This window comes from Venturia canescens, chromosome 1 (genome assembly GCF_019457755.1).
Source record: "Venturia canescens isolate UGA chromosome 1, ASM1945775v1, whole genome shotgun sequence".
In the NCBI taxonomy this organism is placed as follows: Eukaryota; Metazoa; Arthropoda; class Insecta; order Hymenoptera; family Ichneumonidae; genus Venturia; species Venturia canescens.
Window position 1 is genome coordinate 7,447,004 of NC_057421.1, and position 23,592 is coordinate 7,470,595.

The following is a 23,592-nucleotide window of genomic DNA, read 5'->3' on the forward strand; positions in this document are numbered from 1 at the left end:
TTCGTGTGCTCTTTTTTTTCCAAATTTTCATTGGAATGCTTCCGATTGAGCCGCAGTTGGTAAATTTCCACGATCGAAAAAAATGTCTGGAGAAACGAAAATCGATCTGAGTTTCCATTCGAATATCACGCAGCGAAAAAACCTCGTGGAAAAATCGACAAAACAGCCCGGAATGGCGTTGCGAAAGGCGAGGATTTTGGTAAATTCATTCTGGAAACCGACCGACCGAACTTAATCCAGTAATTAAGCACTGCGAAGAAAATTTTCTTGGCCGAAACAATTTTTGTTTCGTTCAACTAAATTATTGAGTTCGATACTTTGAACTTGATATTTCTGAAATTAAAGAAAATCATTTGCAAATTCTGCGAATAAATGGTACACCGTTGCTTCAGTTCGAAACAAAAAGTTACTTGAAATAGCAAAATTATATTGTTTACTGTGATGCAAATTTAGTTCCACTCGTTGAAATGCTGTTCAACGAAGTCCTTTTCAATTATATAACATTTACATAGATTTTTTTATTATTTTAATATATTATTGAATTAAGAGAAAGAAGGGAAATAATGATAAAACAATGAATAATTATTTATTAACTTCAAATATAAAAGAATCAGAACACAACTTCAATCGATACGTCTTTTCGTCATTCAAGCTGACACATTCAACTTCTTTTCTTTTAAAACAAAACCCTTTTCTTTTTTTTTTTTTTTTATTCAAAACAACTCGCTCCACACTCGACTAGAAACATTCTGAAACTACACGATAACCACTAATAATTCTACGTATAAAATGTATAACAATGAAACAAAATAAAAAAAAATAAATAAAATAAAATAAATAAATAATAAAAATAAAATAAAGAAAAAAAAGTCATTGGAACAACGAAAATGTGGCATTACGGGGTGCCAATAAAACATTTAAAAATGATCGAATGAGCAAAATTCTTTTATTTAGATCAAACTACAGATTCATTCTCTCCGAAAACATTGCAGTCGAATGAAGAAAACTACAAATCATGAAGCAAGCCTCTCGGGAGGGTCCATCGAACTAAGCTCTGATCAGGCACTCTATTATGCAATCGGGGCTGATCGAAGCAGGGCTTTATTGAAGTATTTAAAGCCTTCCTCAGGCAAACCCGATCCAAACCATTTCAGGTTTCCCTGATTTCAAAGTTATTCTGGAAAACATGATAAAAACGACGTCAAGCAACATCTAACGAAGGTTTTACCCATTCTCTAACCTGACCATGACGTTGTCGCAAGCAGGCAAACCCTCGAAAATTTTTAAGCAGGTTGCATCGAGCCCTCGACGTTTCTAGTCCGAATCGCCAGAAAATATAACGCTCGCGAGCCGATTTGGAGCTCATTCGTCGCGATTTCCTCGTACGTCGTCGGTTTTCATGACCGATTTAATTAAAAAAGCAACGCTGCGGGGGAGGAGAATGAATCGCGGGGGCCGAGCTCTCCGTCGAGTCTCTGAATCGCGGGGCGCGTGTGCGTGCATCTGTGACTTCGGTACGGGTCGGGCTCGCTCCGCCTCCGCGTTCCACCCGACGCGCGCTTTCCAGCTCGGATCCCTCACGAAATATCGGCCTCGTCGTCGCCGCTTTAATCTCGCTTCGGTTCCGTTTCTCGACGGCTGCCGCCTCACGAGCCGTCGCTCCTCGGGCTCCTTTACGCGCTCACGAGTTCGCGCTACTTTTGCACTCGCCCCCTCCCCCGGCGCCCGCGGATTCTCAATTGTCCTATTCGCACCCCCCGTCTTTGCAACCGAAGCTCTTTTCACCTCCGGTCGATTTCGGGTAACAGTGATTCCGTTCGGACACTGCGACGCTCTTGCGCCTCAGTCGGACTTACCGTTGTGTCGTGATTTTACAAGCGCTCGTTAAGCTGGAATATTTCGGACTGTTTTGCAGACAGGTAAAAAACACACTTTTCGTTACAAAATAAAAATTCTCCGATTTGGAATTCGGGCTCACGGGCTCAGCTACTTTAGGGTTACCGATCCTCAACACTGTGGCTGAAAAACCATGGATTTCCCATTGGTACTTGGGGGAGGAACGAACTTACGAAAAAACGTAAAAATTATGCGAAAACCGTAGGAAATTTGAAAAAATTCGTCCATTTTTGAAAAGGATGAAAAATCATTGAATTATCCGAAGTAAATGTCCATCGCGGAGCCAGAGAACGTTCGCAAAGATAGCGAATTTCGTTTTCCCAGGGATTCCCGCTCCGTTCGTTGCCTCTGTGTACGTGCGTGTAACTAAGTCTCGAACGTTGCCGCAAACGAATGGTTGAACGAGTTAACAAACTTGGAGTTTAACTCCCGGAGATTTATCAAAATTTGCTTGACGATTTTGTCGAACGAGGGGAGCGCGAGAGAGGAAGAAATATGTTAAATAAAAACAAGAAAATGCGAGTGGTCATTCCGTCACGAGGCGCGGGACTCTCGCCGCGTACGGTTGAGTGCGATAACGAGGGGGCAAGTCTCGTAAACATCTCGTTATCTGTCAAGAAGCTTTACAAACTCTCGTCGATTATCGTAATTTGTTGTACAACTTACGTTTAGTAAATAAATAAATAAATAAATTATTTTTATGAAACAAAATCAACAGTACGGGAAATTAGGAGAGAATACAACGAACCAAGTTGCACGTTTTCGAAAAAAAAACACTCGGTATTAAATCAGACTCATAAGTTTAAAAAATTTTCTATAAATACTTCTTTAAATTTGCAATTTAAAATTTTACACAAAATCATTTTTTTAAAAATCATTATATTCGACTGATCATAAAGAGATTGGAATTTTATATTTTATTTTTGGAATATGGGCGAGTTTAATTGGCTCCATCTATAAATTTAATTATTCGAATGGAATCAGGTAACCCTGAATTCCTTATTAACCATGACCAAATCTATAATTCCTTTGCAACTGCTCATGCGTTTGTTATAATTTTTGTTTGTGGCAATACCAATCATAATTGGGGCATTTGGGAATTGATTAATCCCTTAAAGGAGAAAGTTCCGAAAAGCTCACACCTCCGATTGATCTGAAATTCGGTAAATTTATGTATTTCGACGTGCTGATAGCGAAAGTGATAGGCAAAATGGCTGCATATTTTATTTTCAAGGTGAAATCTCGAGAAAAATGTGTTTATCGTGTTGAATATAGATTTTAGAGAAAAATGTCTGAGACAAAAGTTGTAGGCCATGACAGAATAGACGTTTTTTAATCAGTACATTTTCCGTGTAGAGCCAGTATTTTATGAGAAAAATACGAAAATCTCCCAGATGCAATAAAAAAAATATATATTTATTAAAAAATTGAGCAATTAACATTATTTACATGATCAATCTTAATTACGACTGTTTTACTTTTGCTCGCAGTTCCTGTTCTTGCAGGAGCAATTACTATATTATTGACTGACCGAAATTTGAACACATTTTTCTTTGATCCATCAGAAGGAGGAGATCCAATTAAATATCAACACTCATTTCGATTTTTTCGTCATCCAGAAGTTTATATTCTAATTTTACCTCGATTTGGCATGATTTCCCTTATAATTTTAAATGCAAGAATGAAAATAAGAACGATTTCGATCTCAGTTCGACTTCAACAACAATAATTATTGCAATCCTGCAGAAATTAAAGTATTCAGTCGATTAGCAACTATTCATGGCTCAAAAATAAAATTTAATACAATTAGAAATTTGAAATTTTGGATTTATTTCCGTATTTACTATTTAAGGATTGATCAGATAAGCAAATCGTCGGGCTGCAAGATATTTCAATCGCTGAATCTCATACAAAACGAACATTAACACAAAAAACACGTTTTTTGTGAACATTCATCTTTTGATCTTTTTTAAGACATCCCCATCCACGTGAGGCCTGACCCGTGAAATAAATTGAAGACTCGTTCATCGCCCCGCGACGCAGAACTAATCCCCGTCGTTGTTTCGGCACGACACAGCGCGCGAGCAACTCTCATCGAGGAAAAGTCTACTCAATTGTCGTATTTAATTAATTCCATTGGTAGCCAAGAGATTTTTGGCTTGGCCAGAAGCAAATTTCTGAAAATCAGAGCATTCATCGATGACACAAGGTCAGAGGAGTTTGTCGGAATGAAATTTTTGGAACGCTTCGTGTTACTTATTTCGGGAGTGAGGAAGAATAATTATTTTTCGTACTCGAGTTCAATTCAATTGTCTAAATCACTTCCGGTCTATTTGTTCTCGAATTCTCGTTGAATGGACACAGAAGAAAAGAATAAAGTAATGAAAATTCGTGACGAGAACGAGGACAGTGAAAGAAAAATCCAAGTGCAAGCTTTGAATTCTTGAATAATGACATCGCGGTGAGTCACGCCGAGCAACTGCATCGAGTTATTCTTTTCACGCGAATCAAATCCCAATCTCAGTTGATTATTTGTCCCCAATCTTCTGGAAAAAAAAATTAATTTCAAGTCCAAGAGAAAATTGTTTCATTAAATTTTGTTCAGTTTCGATATTTCTCTCCCTGAATTATCAATTAAATTATCATTTACAAACATGAATGGGGGTTTAAAGGTAAAATAGACTCGACGAAAGTGCCTCGGCCAAATGTGCTTGCTCGTAAATTTATTCGTCCAAAGGATGCTGCGACAGGAGAGATTTGTTCAGAAGTGAGAAGCTCTGAAAAAGTATGTCAGATATCCGGAGGTGCGTCCTGTTCCAAAAAGGGCCGAATCCTGTGAGAGTTTAACTAGAATCCGAAGCAGAAGAAGAGTCGTTTAGTGTCTGCTTGTGAGGATTTATGCTCGCCGATGCGAGTCCTTCGGGGACACTCGAGGTGGCGTTTCTCCGGGGTGGAGCGGGCGGGCTGTTTCGTAGCTATTAACGAGAGGCGAGAATGCATATTAGCGGGAACATGAGAGAAAATTTCGGTTGGGAGCTCGTAGAAAATTGAATAAACGGAAGTGAAGATGAGTCTCTGGGGAAAAAGCTTTGGCTGCGTGCTCGACGACGTGCAATCGCATCGGGATACTCGCTCTCTTTTATATTCGATTGGTCTCCAGGAGGAACGGAGAGAGAAGGAGAGTGCGACGAGAGTGAGAATTTCTAAGTGCTCAGCTGTTGCTGACTCGTCATACGCGAGAGCGTGTGCCGCCGGGAAACTGCTTCGTGGCCCGTCACTCCTCGAGCTCTTTCCCCATCGCGCGATCTCGATCCATTTCGGATGGAAACGTGTTGAATGAGGAAAAAAGAGGAGCTAACTGGGGTGGATCGCTGATTATTTTTAACGCGGACTTTCCATTCCGATTTGAAGAATGTTTTTTTCAGGGCTAGACCAATTTCGATTTGATACGAAGCTGAAGTTTGTAACGTTGGAGTCCAACGGAATGAACGGAAAAAAAAGAGAAACGAAAAAATAAATAAATTATGGTTCTCCAAATGTTCATTTCACGAATCATTTGGACTCGAACGTTGCAAACTTCGGCGTCATGATTCAAGGATCGTATTTTATAGGTGTCCAAATTAAATCGATTTTTATTTCCTAATTAAAGATACAATCACTTTAAGTTCATGACAGAGTTATTAATTCGAAATTGTAAATACATTTTTACATCTTCTAGCGAATGAAATTCCAAGATTAATCTCGAACCCCAAATTTCATTCCCCCCTGGCTAAAATACTACAGTTTTTTATGTCAAAAATCACATTAGAGAGCGCAAAGGGAAAACACACTACAGAGGGAAATGGATGAAGAAAAAAGTGTTAATAAAAAGACAGAAGGCTGTGACAGGAGTGGGCCAAGCCAAGGAGAAACAAAATGCTGAAATAAGCAAATGGGAGGTCATACGAGTGCTCGTTACCAATTTCGTTAAATCTTTAACGTAATAAATTTTTATTACTGTCAAGACAATCGTCTCGAATTTTTTCGCAGACCTTCGTTGTATACTTCATTATTGTTGTGTACTTTTTAATAAACTTCGTAAGAAGCGTGCATTCGTTGTATGGAAAGATAAACGATTTTTTACGCATAGTCCCTGTGTGTTTTTCTTCATATTTAAGCACGTTTGTCTCAATAACCAATAAGAGGAACCCCTTAAAATTTGATATCGCGTTAGTCGACTAGCCATTTAAACTCTGTCTAAATTTAAAGACTAAGAAAACTGTTTCGTGTACGAACTACCTTAATAGCAACCGAAAGTACATTAATTCGACTGAAAATTCAAACGAAATTTCATTTATTTAATTTATTTTCATTTAATTCATTTATATTTTTTTTAAATTATTTCTTTTTTCATTATTAATTATTTTTTTTTAAAATTAATTAATTTAATTTATTATTAATTAATTAATTAATTTAATAATTAAATTCAATACTTTAATTATTAAAAAATAAATTAATATTCATTTAAAAACATCGATTGGGCGCAGAAAAATGGAATAAATATTTGAATCTGAGTACAATAAAAAATTTTTTTAATTTCTAATTTCTCGTTCACCAAAATGTCAACGATTGTCGAATCAACGAGAAAGTTTATGCGCCAATGATAATACTGAGGACTTGTTGGTCCAGCGAATCGGGAATGAAATGCAATTTATTTGTGTTACAGAAATTGATGCTAATCAACCGAGCTTTCGGAGCCATTTTGGGAAAGAAATTCGACGAAGATGCGAGTGAACTCGACGATGTTTCCTCAACATTGATCTCTCGCCAATTGAATCAGCTCTTCAGCCCCTGTTTTTCGACGTTTAGTGAACTTTCTCCAAAAATGTAACGTTGTGAAAATACTTTGGACTCTCCCTCTGAACGCGTTTTTAATATGATCGTTGATTCGCCTAAAAAATCCTTATCTGCGGAACAAATATGAAGTGAAATCGCGCTTTCCATACGAACGAATTTGTTCACTTTTCGCGCGTGTATCGGTATCGTTGGAGAGTGAAAATTGTGGTAAATCTTCAACGAAACATTGAGTTAAAGGTTCGGGCTTCGTCGTTGAAGAATCTCCTTAAGCAGCGTCGCGTAAATGCAGCGGCTGCAGCGTCCCTCTTTATGAATTATTCGGCTACCGATCGTGGCAGAATGGTGTCTCACGTGGTGCCTGTGTCAGGGGTGAGTTGACAATTTTTATTCCGCCATTTTAATCTTTACATCGAATCTCCATGGTCCAGCATTGAGAATTGTGTTTATTTCTATCTCGAATCGTTGCTTTTCAAACTTTTTTCATAGTAACAAAATTTTTCATGGTTTTCAAACAATTTATTTTTCATACCCACGAAACGTTTTTCTTCAGCAAAAGCATTCAGATTTTCCGGTAATTGAGGGCAGGAAAAGATTTTTTCCCAGATTTCCCGGAAGTCTGTAGCTCAGCTTTTTAATTGAATCTCCTTTATTCGAATGCTCCTCGTACAATTGAGTTGTTTCTTCAGCTTTGCATGCGAGGGAAGAATGAATCGTTCTATGTTTGAAATCGTCACGTACAGACATAAATGATAATAGGCAATTAGCTGTAAACACGTACTGGTGTACTGTAAGGTGATAAACAAACATTCAACACGATCGCAAAGTTCTTTCACGAAGGCGTATCCCGCGTCGAGATTGTTGAGCGAATCTTGGCGTGGTCACGTCCACGATTTTATTAACCCTTCGATCGCCTCGGAATAGAAAGAGAAATTAATTCTTTCTCTTTGTGTCGTGCATTTGTTATTCGTTGTTGTTACTAAATCAGCGAGCCAGCGTTATACGAATCGATGATTTTAGTGTCGGTATAATATTTTATTTAGTAAATCAATAAAATTTCATACTGTGTGCGTTGCGTAGGAGAGCCACGATTAAGGGCTGTCAACAGTGCAAACCTTGTGCACGTTTTTGCATACTCAGAAGTACTGGAAAACGTTTTTTTTTTTTAAATTTTTCAAATGGTTCATTTTTGTACAATGGTGCGTTGAAAATGGCAGCCCTCGAATCGGCGCTGACAGTAAACCGGAAAGAGTTTTCATCCCAACGATTCAAACTGCATTTTGTAGGGAAAACGCATGTTTTCGGCATGTCGCGTTATCTTTTGATAACCTTTTTACTTTCCTCTTATGAAAAACTTTCTACTGAGAAATCCCCAAAAACTGTGATTTTTTTCTTCAAATCGTCGCCAGTTTCGAAAATCCCTCCGTCTCGTATTTTAAGAATCTTTTTGGTTTTCGTCCCGAGATTTTGCACTTTTGAGATTCGCTGTCAACGCCGATTCGAGGGGTGCCATTTTCCACACAGCGTTGTACAAAAAAATGAAAAAAAATGAAAAAAAAATGAAAAAAATGTTTTCAGTACTTCTGAGTACGTGGAAAATGCGTAGATTTTATTTAAATTCATCCACCCAATTTTTATTTGTAAAATAAACAAAAAAAAACACCTCGAATGCCAACGTCTACGCTGATCGCAGCCCTCAAATGAGGATAAATTAATGTTTGGAGTGAATTTTTAAATGCTCAGAGCATTTGCAGCCGCCATAAAGACATGCGATATCTTCAATGAACGCGAGTACACGCGATGAAATGGAATAAAGAAAATTCGTCAACGGGTTATCGGCTTTGACATCCTTCTCCTGGTATCGATCGTCATCGATTCCACAGCAGGGTCAACGTCGGTTACACACTGCGAATAAGAAATGCTATCAACGTTTAGCGTTGCATCAGTTGCCTCGCAGTTGAGACAGAGAGCAGAGGGAGGGAGGGCGAGAGTGAGAATGAAAGGAGTTGGAGATCGATAAGAATCGCGTTGCCCAGGGCTCGGATTCGCGAAACTCGGGCGAGCTGTTATTGCTGTTATTATAGTTTTTAACGAAGGTATGCACCGATAAAAAGAACCCACGCATAGGCTGAATAAGTTGAGAAAAAATAATTCGGCGTGGCCAAAAGACTGAAAATTCTACATTCGTCGATCACGTTTAAATCGTTGAAAATAAATCGCGCAATAAATCCGAAGATTGATCGAGATCGTTAAAATTGTCATCGCGCATTCGCGGTTATAAATTTGAACAAATTCAGTCGTTATACTTATCACAAAAATCCATTTCGCATGAGCTTTTCTGGTTCTTCTGAAATTTAGCTATCGACCGACCCAGGACGAGATTGATGGGGGCTGTGAATATCGAGAAACGTCAGAGTGATGTTAAATGACGAACAAGGGACATGACAAAAGTAACTCTCGCGCAGCGGGCGTCGAGAGGCTTAATTTAATAGCTGTCGTGAAAATGAACGAGAAACTCACAAAACTCTCAAGCGCAGCCGTATTAGAGGCTCGTTTACTTTGGCCTGTTGGGCGCCCTGCTTCTTGTGCAAATTATCGTGAATTATATATATACAGCGAGTGTATAAACAGCCAGGGATAAGTCAGCAAACGTTTTCTCAGTGTCGACGGGTTGATGCACTTCTCTGGTATACATAGTATTGTAAGAAGTGCGTTTATATGTGGTACGCAGTCGCGTAAGCTCAGCCTCCACTATGTCTTGTCATGTTTGTAAGCAGCCAATATAAGCTTCGCGTTTTCTGTCTCGAGACAGCTCTTTCGTAGGCCAGATTATCACTCATCAATTTCACTTTCTTATTAAGTCTCGCAGACGTTATTTCAATTCGTCACAATAAGCAGTTACGTAAACATTGTTTTTGTCGAGAGAGTCCGATGGACATTAAGTCTTTTGCTATCATTGATTTTGCAACTATTTCGATAATCAAAATGCAAGCTTTTGGGAAAGAAGGAACGAAGCATTGACCGCGTTGAAGAGAATTTACGATTGATTTGCCCTTGCGGAAATCATTTTTTGAGGTACATCGTGCCCGAACGATCGTATTTTATGAGCGTCTAAATTAGATCGATTTTTACTTCCCAATTAAAGATGTAAATCACTTTAAGTTCATGTCAGGGTTATCAATTCAAAATTGTAAATATATTTTTTCAAGTGATCTTCTAGCGAATGAAATTCCAAGCCATTGATCAATCGAGGATCCGTCACTGACTGAACCCCAAATTTCTTCCCCCTGGCTAAAATACTACAGTTTTTTATGTCAAAAATCGCTTTAGAGAGCACAGAGGGAAATGGGCCAAGGAAAAAGTGTTAATGAAAAAACAGAAGGCTGTGACAGGAATGGGCCAAGCCAAGAAGAAAGAAAATGATGATGCTGAAGTTTTCAACGTTGGGGTCCAACGAAATGATCCAAAAAACTGTCCAATAATTCCAGTAATTCTCCAATTTATTTCCTGTCGAATTTGTACTTTGTAGTTTTTCAATTTACACAATTATGATTCGTGAAATAAAAAACTGATGGATAAATCATATTATTTTCATTCATTTCGTTGGACTCCAACGTTGGAAACTTCAGGGTCGTAGAAAATGCCGAAATAACGAAATGGAGGTTGCGAGTGCTCGTTACCAATTTCGTTAAATCTTTAACGTAATAAATTTTTATTACTATCAAGACAATCGTCTCGAATTTTTTCGCAGACCTTCGTTGTATACTTCATTATTATTGTCTACTTTTTAATAAACTTCGTAAGAGTCATTCGTTGTATGGAAAGATAAACGATTTTTTACGCATAGTCCCTGTGCGTTTTTCTTCATATTTAAGCACGTTTGTCTCAATAACCAATAAGACGAACCCCTTAAAATTCGATATCGCGTCAGTCGACTAGCCATTTAAACTCTGTCTAAATTGCAAGACTCTAGGAAAATTTTTTCGTGCATGTGAAATCGAATGAATTTTGTACAAACGTACTTGTCCGCATGTGAAGTTCAGTGTCACGAGCAGAGCCGGGCGCGGCAAACAAAATCGAAAATCACAAGGAGGATCTCGTGCGCGATCGCAAATTAACGATCCGAAAGAGATCGTAAGTTTAGCTCCGGCATAATACGATGTCACAACACGTGAACGGTGTTTGTAAGCTGGCAACGACGGGACTTCAAACATTGCGAAGCCCCAAGCCAAAAGTCCGCCCCACGTTAGGCGAGCGAGCATTTAGAGAACGAGGCAGAACCAGAGAGAGAGAGAGAGAGAGGGAAGAGCATGGACCACTTGTCGTCGAGCCATCTCGCTGATGGACGCTCCGGTCCGCTACGACCTCGTGGAGAATCGGATTTCCAAGCAGGACATTTCGATTGAGATACATTTGGTTTCAGATGCAAATCCGTTTCGTCCCATTTTCAATACGCGATGAAAATCTTTTTCCACAATCCAACACTCGCCAGTAAATTAGCCTTCGTTTTTTGTGTAAATTATACGAACGCGAGAGCCATTCATTTTTGGAAATAAGGAAGAAGAAAAAGTGAATTAAAATCGGAACGAGACATTTTTATCTCAATATTTAAAATTTTCTGTTCCCGCGACGCAGCTTCGTCGTCGTCGTTCAGTAAAATACAAACTTTGGAGGAAACGACCAATCCAGCCTCTATAATTTACTCATTTTTTTACAGGAGTTGCAGCAAGGGAACGGAAACCTCGGTTGTGTGAGTGCGGTCACTGGAATACACAATTCTTATAACGGTCTGAAGATCAAGCACGAGCCTTTCCAATTGTCATCGACTTCGTCACTACCCTCGTTGCATCAAGGTAACACAATCGGCCTTTATCTTTCGCATCGTTTTTCATTTTTACACTAAAACTGTCAACCCCCATTCAAGAGAATCCCACGAAACTCGCGAAGAAGTGCGCACAAGCAAAAGCATTTCTTGCCCATTTTAGCAACGTTCCGAATCTTCAAAAAAGTCAAGAAAAATAGAAAATATAAATTTAACTTATAGATCATTCCCGAAGGATCGTATTTCATGGGTTTCTAAATTGGATCGATTTTTACTTCCTAATTAGTGATATAATCACTTTAAGTTCATATCATAGTTATCAATTCGAAATTGTCAATAAATTTTTTCAACTTATCTTTTGACGAACGAAATTACAAGCCAGTTATTAATCGGGGATCCATCGCCGACTGAACCCCAAATTTCATTCGCCCCTGGCAACAATACTACAGTTTTTTATGTAAAAAACCGCTTTAGAGAGCGCAAAGGGAAATGGATCAAGAAAAAAGTATTAAGGTAACTCCTGTACTGCATACTAGTCAAATGAGTGCTAAATTTTCAAAACGTTTTTAAACCAAGTTCAACGTACCGATTAAACTTATTGTTAGTAGATATGTGTTCAAGCATATTTTATTAATGTGAAAAAATATTAAAAATGATAGTTTTGCAAAACTATCAACTGACAGATGCAAATTTTCATGATGACACATTTTCACAGGTATTTTTCAAAGAATCATCTCTATTTTTTAACCGATTTTATTGCACCGAGTCTCATTTTGTTCCTCAACTGATCCTCTACGAATTCACTACTTAGATTTTCATTTAAACTCATTCCTGAGAGAAATTATGAATGAAAAAATTTTTTCACTTAATGAACAATTGGCTGCAACAGTGAAACGATCGAGTTAAAAAAACAACTACATGATGGATTCAGAGAGGACTAGTTGACGAAAAAAATGAGACCTGTTGCAATAAAATCGATGAAAAAACGCAGATTATTCTTTGAAAAATACCAGTGAAAATGTGTCAGCGTGGAAATTTGCATTTATCAGTTGATGCTTTTGCAAAACTAGCGTTTTTAATATTTTTGCATTTTAATAAGATATATGCTGTAATACAAATCCACTCACAATACATTTAATCGGTACGTTAAACTTGGTCTAAAAGCGTTTTGAAAATTTAGCACTCATTTTTGACTAGCATGCAGTACAGGAGTTACCTTAATAAGGGTGGAATTTGATAAAATTTGGTGATAACATTCTATGGCATCTTGTGTACAAATACAATTTTTTTCAAATTTTTTTACCACATGGTTATCGCATAATTGAGTATTAAATCGAAGTTCTTATGCACGAGATGTATATAACTGTATATATGTAAACTCTATGCTTATACACGTGAACTTTAGTGTTCAATTACTCGAGAGCTAGTGGTAAAAAAATCTAAAAAAATTTGTATTGTTTTATACATTTTTAAAGAATACATTTACCAAATTTTATGAAATTCTTATAATTTTGAAATTCTTAATATTTTTTAACGTGATTTAGCATGGCAACATTGTATCGTCGCGATCCACCCTCCTTAATAAAAAGACAGAAGGCTGTGACAGGAATGGTCCAAGCCGAGAAGAAACAAAATGCCGGAATAATCAAATGTGAGGTTAACGAGTGCTCGTTACCAATTTCGTTCGATCTTTAACGCAATAAATTTTAATTACAAGTAAGACAATCGTCTCGAATTTTTTCGCAGACCTTCGTTATATACTTCATTGTTATTGTGCACGTTTTTCACAAACTTCGTAAGAAGCGTTCGTTCGTTGTATGGAAAGATGAACTATATTTTACGCATAGCCCCAGTGACCCGGTGTATTTTTCTTCATATTTAAGCACGTTTATCTCAATAACCAGTAAGACGAACCCCTTAAAATTCGATATCGTGACAGTCGACTAGCCCTTCAAACTCTATAAATTTCAAGACTTTCTTAAAAAAATCGTTTCGTGCATGAACCACCTTAACGTAGTTTCGGAACTGCTCGTTCGAAAGGGCAGAAATTCATTGAACGCGAAAGTTTCAAAAATTCGAAAAAGGAAACGCAGGAAAGAAAAACTTCAAAGTCTCCTCGCTCCGACGTTCCGACCGTTCACCACCGATGCAAAAATGCTCTCAAGCATGAAGCACTTTCAACTTTCGTACTCTTATCTCGCATTCTCGAGGATCTCGTTATTACCATTCGGTTCGAGAGTCCATGCATGCACTCAGGCACTAAAATATCCACGTGCAGATGAGTGATAAAAGCAAAGAATGAAGAGAGATGATACGACTTTTGTATCTTCTTACGCACTCATGCGAGTCTTATCGGTCGCGATCATGGGATCATGTACAGCGACAGACGAGAATGAGAAGTCTCTGTATCGAGCCACATCAAAACTAGAGACCCGAACCTCGTTAAATATACTTTTGCACGTAATCGGATACGCATCACTCGAGCACCAATATTGTTTTATTCTCTATGATGATCCTGAATCATATCGCGTGCGTTATTTATTATAACGATAACATTGGATGAACCAGCTCCACGTGCTTCAGTTTTTCGATAATACGAGCCTCCACGGAGAAAATTCAATTTGAAATTTACCGTTCAGTAACGACAGTGCGGTGACGAGTTGCGATTCGTCATATTATTGTGGCCAAGAAATTGAATTTTTGTATAAAAAAATGATATTCATTGTTCACAGTAGAAAGTTTTACTGGAGGTTTTAGTAAATTTTGACGTCACGATCAATTTTATTGCCCTGCACTGCCAAAATTTTCGTACCGATGTTTATTCTAGGATACGATTATAGTGGAAACGTTTTTCATGTGCTTAGCCCTTTATCGAAGCGTGTAAATCACCGTTTCAGTGGGCTACGAAAACCTACGTTAGGGCAAAGACGTTTTACCTCGATGCGGTATAAAAAACACTAAAAGTTTTGTAAATTTTTGTATAGGTACCGTAAATTTCATTGTGTGCAATATTTACTATTGTGAAACTGAAAATTACGGAAAATTTTGAAAATTTAACAGTGCGTTACTGGGATAAATATTTTTTGTTAACTGTCCCCGCAGTCGAATAGGTTCGGTTAATTTTACAGTGAATTTCACGCCAAATATTACCGCTTTATTCTCTCCGTGCGAAGATCCTCGAACGGTTTTTTCGACAAAGAAAATATTTGGGTCGACAGTAGAAATTTTATCCGCAAAAACTATTCTCAGTCTCATTTTTTCCAAGGTTTTTACACTTCACAGAATCTTTATCATGAAGTTTTCGGTGAACGCGATTTTATCGTGGAAAATTCTGTATCTCGTGGAAAACTGAGAGAAAAATCTACGATCGAACTTCGTTGTGGGGTGCTAGAAACATTTCGTGGAGGAGAAACGATTCGCATGAATCTTCGACCCCTTCGGCGGAGACTGCCTTCGAAAAGGCAGATTTTAAGGGTAGAGCATGTCCAGGCGCGTTCTCCCTGTTTGTTCAGCACTTTTGAACGCGTGCTCACGCTCGTGGATCAGAGTCACTCCAGAGTCACTTCGAATATTGAGAAACATTCGTCACAACGTTGTCACCAGGTGGCGAAATGTGAGCCTGAAAAATGTCACACCAAATCACTGTCCAAGCGCCTTTCTAGTTGAGGCTTCCTCGGAATTGTTTTCCTGCTTTCCTGACACTTTCCAAATTTGATTTATCTTGATTAAGCCGCTAGTTTTTTACTGATTTTTACTCGCGTTTTCGCTCCATGCACGAGGTCAAAAAAATCAAATTTGTTTTTTTTTTTTTTTTTTATGAGACACAGAAAAACTAGTTCCTAGACACCTCTAGAAAGTTCTCAACTAAAATGAGCTCTCAATATTAAGGGGAAGTCGTTCTTGATCACAGTTTCCCATTTTCATTTCAGTCTCATATAAAAATAACCATTTTTCATCTTTAATCGATCGTTAAGCCAATCCCATTTATACATTTTTGTAGGAAATTGAACGCTCTACAAAAAAGGCCTCTTACACTTTTTTCATTGATCTAACCATTTACAGGATATTCGGGGTTAAACGTTGGAGAATTTAATGAAAATTTATTTTTTTACTTTTAGTTTGGTTATGAGAAAAATAATTATTGTCAAATGAGTACGACACATTTCCGTAGGAAATTAAACGCCCTGCAAAAAGGGTATCTTCGGTTTAATCGATTACTCATATTTACCCACATAATTGATGAATTTTGTGAATATTCATAAAAATTTGAGTCTACGATAGAATTGGAATTTTCTGCAAAGTGTGAATTTCCAAAAATTCGACGTTGCATCGCTGCTTTATAAAGCTAAGACGATAATTTTTACATTTTCATTCCCTCCGTGAGTGAATTCAAATCCAGGCAATATTGATGCTAATAAAGGGGATTGTGGAAGGAGAAGAAAAGGGAAAGAAAAGATTTGAAAAAATGTATTTTGGTGCGAATAAGAGTAGGAGAGTGAAAATCGAGGACGAGAATCGGTGTGAGAGTAGCGAGGTCGCTAATCTCAGAAGCTCGTGGCTCCGGGTGACCACTGATTTACGGAGACGAGGAGAGAAGTTGGGCACTGCGATCCGACGATTTTCAAGGCTCGCTGTCGTCGTCTTCGTCCTCGTCCCAGCGGAAGAGCGTTTTTCTTATTTCTTCCTCTGTCTCTGTCTCTGCCTCGGTCTCACTAATTTGTGAAACGAAAAGAGAGCGCGGCGGGTGATCTCTTGCCGAGGAAGACGACGCAATGTGCGTTGTAAAGCCCCGGTGAGTAAGGATGACCCACACGAACAGCTGGTAATTATTGTTTGGCATGAGTCCGCAGGGCTTTTCGTATGCTCAAACGTCACTCTAAAAGCCTCGATAAATTCATCTTGTCCTGTGTGCTAAACGTTGCTGGTTTAATACTCTCATATATACGAGGCATCGCGTTGCTGGATAAAATTAAATTGCGCATGATTTATCCTCCCAAAATTACACGCGGGCATCATTTTTTATCAAGAATTTTGCTCTTTTCATGATCAAAGAAACTAATCAAATTTATTTCCACAATTATTAAAATTATGTGCAACTTATTTGTTGAGATTTATCAATTTTTATATTATTATAGTTGTTTAAATACCTTCGTCGTTAAATCGTCAAGCGAAATGTGACAACGGCCATTTTCTATCAATATATGCGTATGCATATCTGTATTTTAAGGAAGTTGAGGCTGTACAGTCATTTTTTTACCCAAAAGTTATGACCTGTACCTTTCAAAAGTTAGGCCAGTTTACAGTTTGGCAATGTTGCATAGACTTTAAAGAAAAGTTGGGGAAAAAAAGACGAAAAACTGGTGAAAGCTCAATCGAAAACACGAACGGTGACGATCCTAGCCTCAAAAAACTGCACGGGAAACAGATTATTATTAATATAATTTCAGTAAATCTCCTAATAAATCTGAAAAAAATTGACATTGTTTAGCAAGCCTTGCTCATGTTGCCCAAAAAATTTCATATTTTTAGCATCATTTTTAACGGAGATATCACTGAATGTGTCTTGACTTCCATAAAATTACATGTTATTTGGCCCAAATTGTTATTGATTTTTCTCAGCAACAACGCTCCTAAACTGTCTGAAATTTCACCTGATTTTTTTTACACTTCACTTTATAAGATGCAATCGGTTTAAAAGCGATGACATCATTTTCATTCTAATGCCTCAACTTCCTTAAACCAGCTGGCTCATCGTCTTGTCAAACCTTCCACCGTTTGTGTCGTTATTACTCGTTAACCTCGAACAAGTGTTTTTCTTTTTCCATTCCAAAGTGATTTTCACCGGTAACAAGGCTTTCTCAAGACATCATTGATATCGAAATACATTGTATTTTCTCATTCTCGTTTTTGGCTCTTTAAAGTTGGGAGGATCCCATTTCATTAAATCCAAATGGTCGCACAGGAAGTGTGCCAGCCATAAAGCCTGTGTATAGCCCTTAAAAAATGTGATTTTCGTTAATTATTTCTCGACAATTGGACGGTAGATTCTATAATAATTCTGAGAATAGATGCACGGTGTATATTTCTCGTGTATTTCCAAATTTCAACTCTTAAAGTTGGGATTTTCGATTTCCGTTAGATTCGCGTGAACCTCCTTAAATGTTCACTTTTTCTGGACATTCCCACGTGTTTTGCGACTGAAATTATGACGGAAACTCGTGAAATACAAGGTTGGGGACTCGACCAGTAAGTCTGTAGTGAATCGAACGAATTTTTTAGGCAATGATACATTTTTCAAGATCGATGACGCACAGAGGATCAGTGAACTCTGGCCATTTATTGTATTTTTCCTTTGGATTTATGACGAAGATTCTGAGACACTACTCTTTGGGTTGATAAATGTGAAAAAGGTACTCTGCGAATAGGTAAAAAGTTTTTCGTCGTGCTTCGACGATACGAAAATTGTGGTAAAAGATTGTAAAAAGAAATAAAACAAAGTCGAATCACTGGCAGCTTCACGATGAAGAAACCTATGAAAAAAATGGCACGTTCTGCTAAAAATTATCGAATTTAAGCTGCTTCGTTGATGCTTGAAATTTTCGAATGATATTTGCGCAAACACCCCATAAAAAATGGTGATCTTGGCTATTTATGTTCGAACGAGGTCGCAGAGCTCGAGTACGTATAATCTTCGCATTGACATATATCCACGGGGCTTTTCATACCGAGTGGAATGATTTTCGGCCAAGCGTTTTAACACCCAGTTTGAAAATTCGTCGGATAAAGGAGTGCAAAATCGTTTGTACGATTTCACCATCAGGAGCAACGTCCTCATTCAAATGCAATTCATTTCAAACTCAAGCGATTTGCACCGAAAAAAATGATCGAATTCCCATTTTCAGGTGAAACAAAACGTTCCAAAATTTTTTAAATAAACATTGAAAATTTCGTACCAAGAAATATGAACTCACAGCTTGAATATGAGCTTCTCAAATGAAAACATAATCGCAGCAGTAATCGAAGCAATGCTCACTCAAAGTTTCAAATCTTTCAATTATTTATTTATTTATTTATTTATTTATTTATTCTTCATTATAGTTGATGTGAATTGGATTTTTTTTATTATTTTAAACATTCGACAATTTTGCTGAGTATTGATATGTGCATGAGCCAACTTGACATTCATCGATGTCGGATCCTTTGTTGTTTCCGTTTATTTGAACGTGAAGTTCAATAAATGAAGAATGCTCCGAGTGTCAAACAGAATCGCAGATAATGGAGTAAAAAAGGCCTCAAATCGACGTAGAATTCCCCATACAAAAGCGTTCGAATGCGTGTGAATTTTCATCTACAAACACACAAATTCGTATTGAAAGAGATACGTGAATATATTTGTGTGGTACATTTATAATTGCGTAGTAAACAAGGGCACGATTTGGGGCCAATAATGGTTATATGCCGCTGATAAGACAGAGCGGATTGGCGTTTATAGTAACGATATCGTTTATGCGTAGTTATCACAAACATTCGATACGCTCGCGATTATAAAATAATTTCTCTGAGATCGTAAATAGTTTTAGGAGCGGGCATCGCTCTGCCCTAAAAACAAATAATCAAAAAGAAAGTTAAACGAAACGGAATGGAAGAAATAACAAACTACGGATTATCGAGCGCTCGCGATGTTTTTTAAATATTCCAAAATAATCACAATAACAATACCATTAATAATGACAATGACGATAAGTCGACGAACCGCATGGTTCGATTGAACGGACGGGCCCCTTCTCGACAATCGTAATCGCTTTTTCGCTGATCCGTATATTTTGACAACCCAACGAGCTACGAGCTATATTTGTACCCTTCGGAAACTCAGGGAGCGACGTTCATGGTCAATTTTCAACTTTTTTTTCGCCATTTGAGAGTAAATGGGCGACGAATTTTTTGGAAGAAAATCAACAATTAAGGTAGATGGGTGAATATTCGCTATTCAAGAGTACGCGATGATATTTTTGGTAGGCAAAAATGAACACGTACTGGATAGATTTGCAAAATTTCGACGCTAGTTACCGTGCAGTTTAGCAGCAAATTAATCATTGAATATCGACTTTTCTCTGACACTTGTCACTCCGGCATATGAAAGCCGTACACACATCAAAAGTTATTGAATTTTTTCGTTAGTTATATCCAAAATTTCGCAAAAAAAAATCGATCGTTTTATTTCGTGGATATTCAAGAATACATGAGTATTTTAGTTTTTAAACCTTACCATTGAAAATCGGCTGAAATATGAAAAAATATCTTATGAAAAATCATTCGGATTACACGACAAATGGATGAGTAACGTTTGACAACGCTGCATTCAATATACGTTCGCGTGTGACGTCAGTTCGACCTTTTGGTCATATTTTGTCGTTCGTTAGCTTCGCCACGTTTTTTTGTAAATTTTTACAAAACGACGATTTTTATCCCGGTAAATTTTTTGATCGTTAATGTTTTCATTTTCCTCCACTGCAATACTATTTTGGACAGTAAACTCACTTCATAACTTATAAAATTTGTAAACAAAAGTGACAGCGCGACATCAACAGCAGCGGCAGCTGCTGCACCGCGCTAGTCAAAATGAACTCTTGAAACGTTTTTTTAATAATAAAATTGTATAAAAATGTTGGTGCTTAACCAATAATATTTCTAAAATAATAAAATTATTGTTTTCAAGCAAGTTTCGTCTTATGAAATTTTCGAAAAATATAGTTGCTGCAAAAATCACGTAGCCGTAAAAAATCGTTTTGGATGAGGAAGAAATCGCGTTTTCTCATTCGATTCGTAAAAATCTCATAATATTTTTCTGCATTGAAGTTTTCAAGTTTCATTCGAAACTGATGCGATCGCTTGAGACCTGAAAACCGTCACTAGTAATCGTACAATTGAAAATTCTCTCAAGCAAAAAAAATATGCGAGGTGGAGGGAAAATACGGTGGAAAAAAATTCTCAACGAGGGAAGCCAGCAGATTAATAATAAAGGGGAAGATACCAGGTCAAAATAAAATGAGAGTATCGACAGAACCGACGAAGGGGAAGGACCATTTTGGAAAGAACATTGGACCAAACCATCCCTCGTTTCGGAACGAAAACGAGGTCGAGATCGAAGAATTTTGAGCGAACGTTTTTTCAATATTTCTCAGCGATCAAATTATCCTTAATTTGGATGGAATTATAATTCAGTTTTCAATAGTTTTATCTGTAACTTCGAAAAGCACGACGCTGAAGTTCGCAACGTTCGAGTCCAACGAGACGAACGAAAAAAAACATTCAATTCCCCAATTTTCTATTTCACGAAGCATTCTCGCAGATTCGAAAACTCCGAATTGTAAATTCGTCAGGGAACGAAATTGTCGAATTACCGTAATAATTGAAGGGTTTTTTACACCATTTCGTTGGACTCCGACTTCGGCGTCATTCGAAAAGCTGCAGAGTTCGAAGAGGTCGCGCGATCGAAAGAAAAAAGAAATAAAAAATACGTCGACTTGCAGTATTCCCTGCACTTCTCTAATTATTATATTATCAATGAAATAAATTTCGTAAGTTTTCGAAAACAGCTGAAAAACACTATCGCTCCTGTATCAAGACTCTCTGGCAGCGACACTCGCAATTTCGTTGCTGGAATTTCAACAAATTTCTTTTCCTGCGGAATCTTCCTCCGCCCTATTTCCGTTTGCCCATTGGTCGCATTTCACCGAATTTTCCTGAACGAGGCGAAGGTAAAAATGGCTTTGTACAGTCAGCAGGAAACCTCGATGATTCGGAGAAGGGTTTGAAAGGAAGTCGAGAATTTCAGGGGCTCGGTATTCTCAGCGTATCTTGCGTGTGGGACACACATGCGACGAGGTCGCAGTGCTGTGACGGAGCTATCTCGTAGCGAAGATGACCCTTCTGCCCCTTGCGAGCATACGAGAGACCTGAGAAGTCTTCGAACGAGATTCCTCTCCGCGAAGAATGAAGTAATCTCAACGAGGATTCTATACCTATACAATTAACGGATAAAATTCTTTCGCAAAGTACAATCGAGTTTGAGCGACGACGCAGTTACTCCGAAGAAAATGGAATAGGAGAATGTTTTTTTTTTTTTTTTTTATTCTAACGATATTAGAAGATGGAATTCTGGACCGAAGAATTATTTCATTTTCGTTGTTCCTGCGTGCAGTTTTCCGGGTTTTTAGAAGCCCTCCGATTCGTATTTTCCCTGACTTTTCACTGGTTGGAGCCACCAGAAACCCAAAAAAACTGTCACTCGCTCTGATCGACGTGCAAGCTGGTGCACGGCTGAACGGTCACCCATCCGAGTACGGGCCTCGTCCGAAGCTCCCGGTCATCGCCACGGCTCTTAATATAATCAAACAATATTTCCAGATCAGTTCGTTCAATTATTCATAGGAATTTAATACAAAAAAATAATAAAATGTAATCGAAATTCTTCGTCAACAACGCCTTCATGACTTTCCATCTCGTTGAAGCATTTTTATCTGCACACGCGACCGGAAAATTCGTTGCAGTTCCACTTCGAAGCCCCGATATCTACGTCTAAATTTATTTCGACTATTTAGGTCCGCATTAAGGTACTGAACAGTGTTTATAACTAAACGTCTCTACGTACTCAGAAGTACTGGAATTTTTTTTTCCAATTTTTTCAATGCTACATAATCAACTTTTATTTAGAAAATGAACAAAAGCCACCTGAAATTCCAACTTTTACATCGTTCCTGAAAACACCGCAGGGACGAAAAGCACAACGAGGCTAACAATAATTTGGACGTTACGAATGTTCGTGAAGTAAAATAAGCATGATAATAATAGTAATTGAACTACCTTATCCTCAGTGGAATTATGATGATTATGAGCAAGGGCTGGTATTGGATTTCGTAACGTGGATGAGAGCAAACATATCGCACATTACGTACAGCAGTAACCACGTAAAGCTTTCTCGTGTTCTACGAAGGCTGCAAACTTCTCTTCGGTCCGTGTTGCTGCTGCGAGACTCGCATTGCCGGCTCAGCCGCTGCCGCCGCCGGCGAGGTGTCGGATTTCCATAGTTCGAGTCGTAAGCCATAAGGCCCCTTCGGTACCGCACTTCCCCTCGATTCGTCACCGAATCCCTCCGAGGCATGAGTTCTCTCGCACCAGCCTAACAAACTGCCCCCGCGTTTCCCAACTCGCTTTAGCTTCTTCGGGGCCCGTTGGGCCGCTCGAAAACGGCGAGTGGCTCGTTCTCTCAGGACGGAGTGATCGAACCTTCGCTCCTGTCATTTTTTTCATTTAGTACATCACTCGTGAAAAACTTCTGTAAGAAAATGAAAACGGAATTCAGTTAACTTTGGCACTTGGAACGAGGAATTATGAAGTTTCGAAAGTGATTGTTATTTTTTATGGACTTTTGGGAAATCGACGATCGAAGGGAATATTTTCATGGATTTTCTGCTCCCTCATCATTTTTCGAGTATTTCAGGCTCGATCGCACCGGAACGATGGGAACCGAACACACGATTTTTATGTAATAGAACATTCTCTGTCCTAGAAAATCTCAAACTCGACGAGCTCGTCGGCCGAGTATGCTTCGAAGACAAAGAAGCGATGCCCAAAAGGGAACGAAATTTCACGAGCGTCAAGAAAGACGCGACTGACGTCATGAACTCCGAGTCGAAGTTAGAAGCAAACGGAGAAAACGGATTCGCTTTGTGCAGTGAGGAATTCATTATTTTTCAAGAATTTTCAAAGTATCTAGCCACCGACTACAAACAGCATAGTATTTTTTGAATTTTCCTATTTTTCGTCCCTCGAATTCTTAACAGATTTATGTGCATAGCAAAAAGTGATGCACGTCAGAACTATATTTCGCTTTGTTTTCGAGAGTTATTCGTCATGTCAGACTAACACTTACTGATAAGTGGAAATGTATTCTAAATCACTAATTTCGACAGTCAGCATAGTTAATTCTATGATGAATACACGAATATACACCGAATACGTGTGACATTTTACCATACAAA

General features: G+C 38.2%; 1 protein-coding gene across 4 annotated transcripts in view; it reads left to right on the forward strand.

Annotated features, from left to right (window-relative positions):
• Positions 1-1,590: 1,590 nt before the first annotated feature.
• Positions 1,591-23,592, forward strand: part of LOC122413250 (forkhead box protein L1-like) — a 33,428-nt gene continuing 11,426 nt past the window's right edge. For 2 of the 4 annotated variants that reach the window (XM_043423489.1, XM_043423498.1), the window contains exons 1-3: positions 1,591-1,919; positions 6,602-7,101; positions 11,447-11,582. In XM_043423489.1, coding sequence (XP_043279424.1) covers positions 7,042-7,101; positions 11,447-11,582 — 196 coding nt within the window. In that variant the 5' untranslated portion in view covers positions 1,591-1,919; positions 6,602-7,041. The remainder of the gene's footprint in view (positions 1,920-6,601; positions 7,102-11,446; positions 11,583-23,592) is intronic. The other 2 variants (XM_043423480.1, XM_043423472.1) reach the window with 2 other exon arrangements.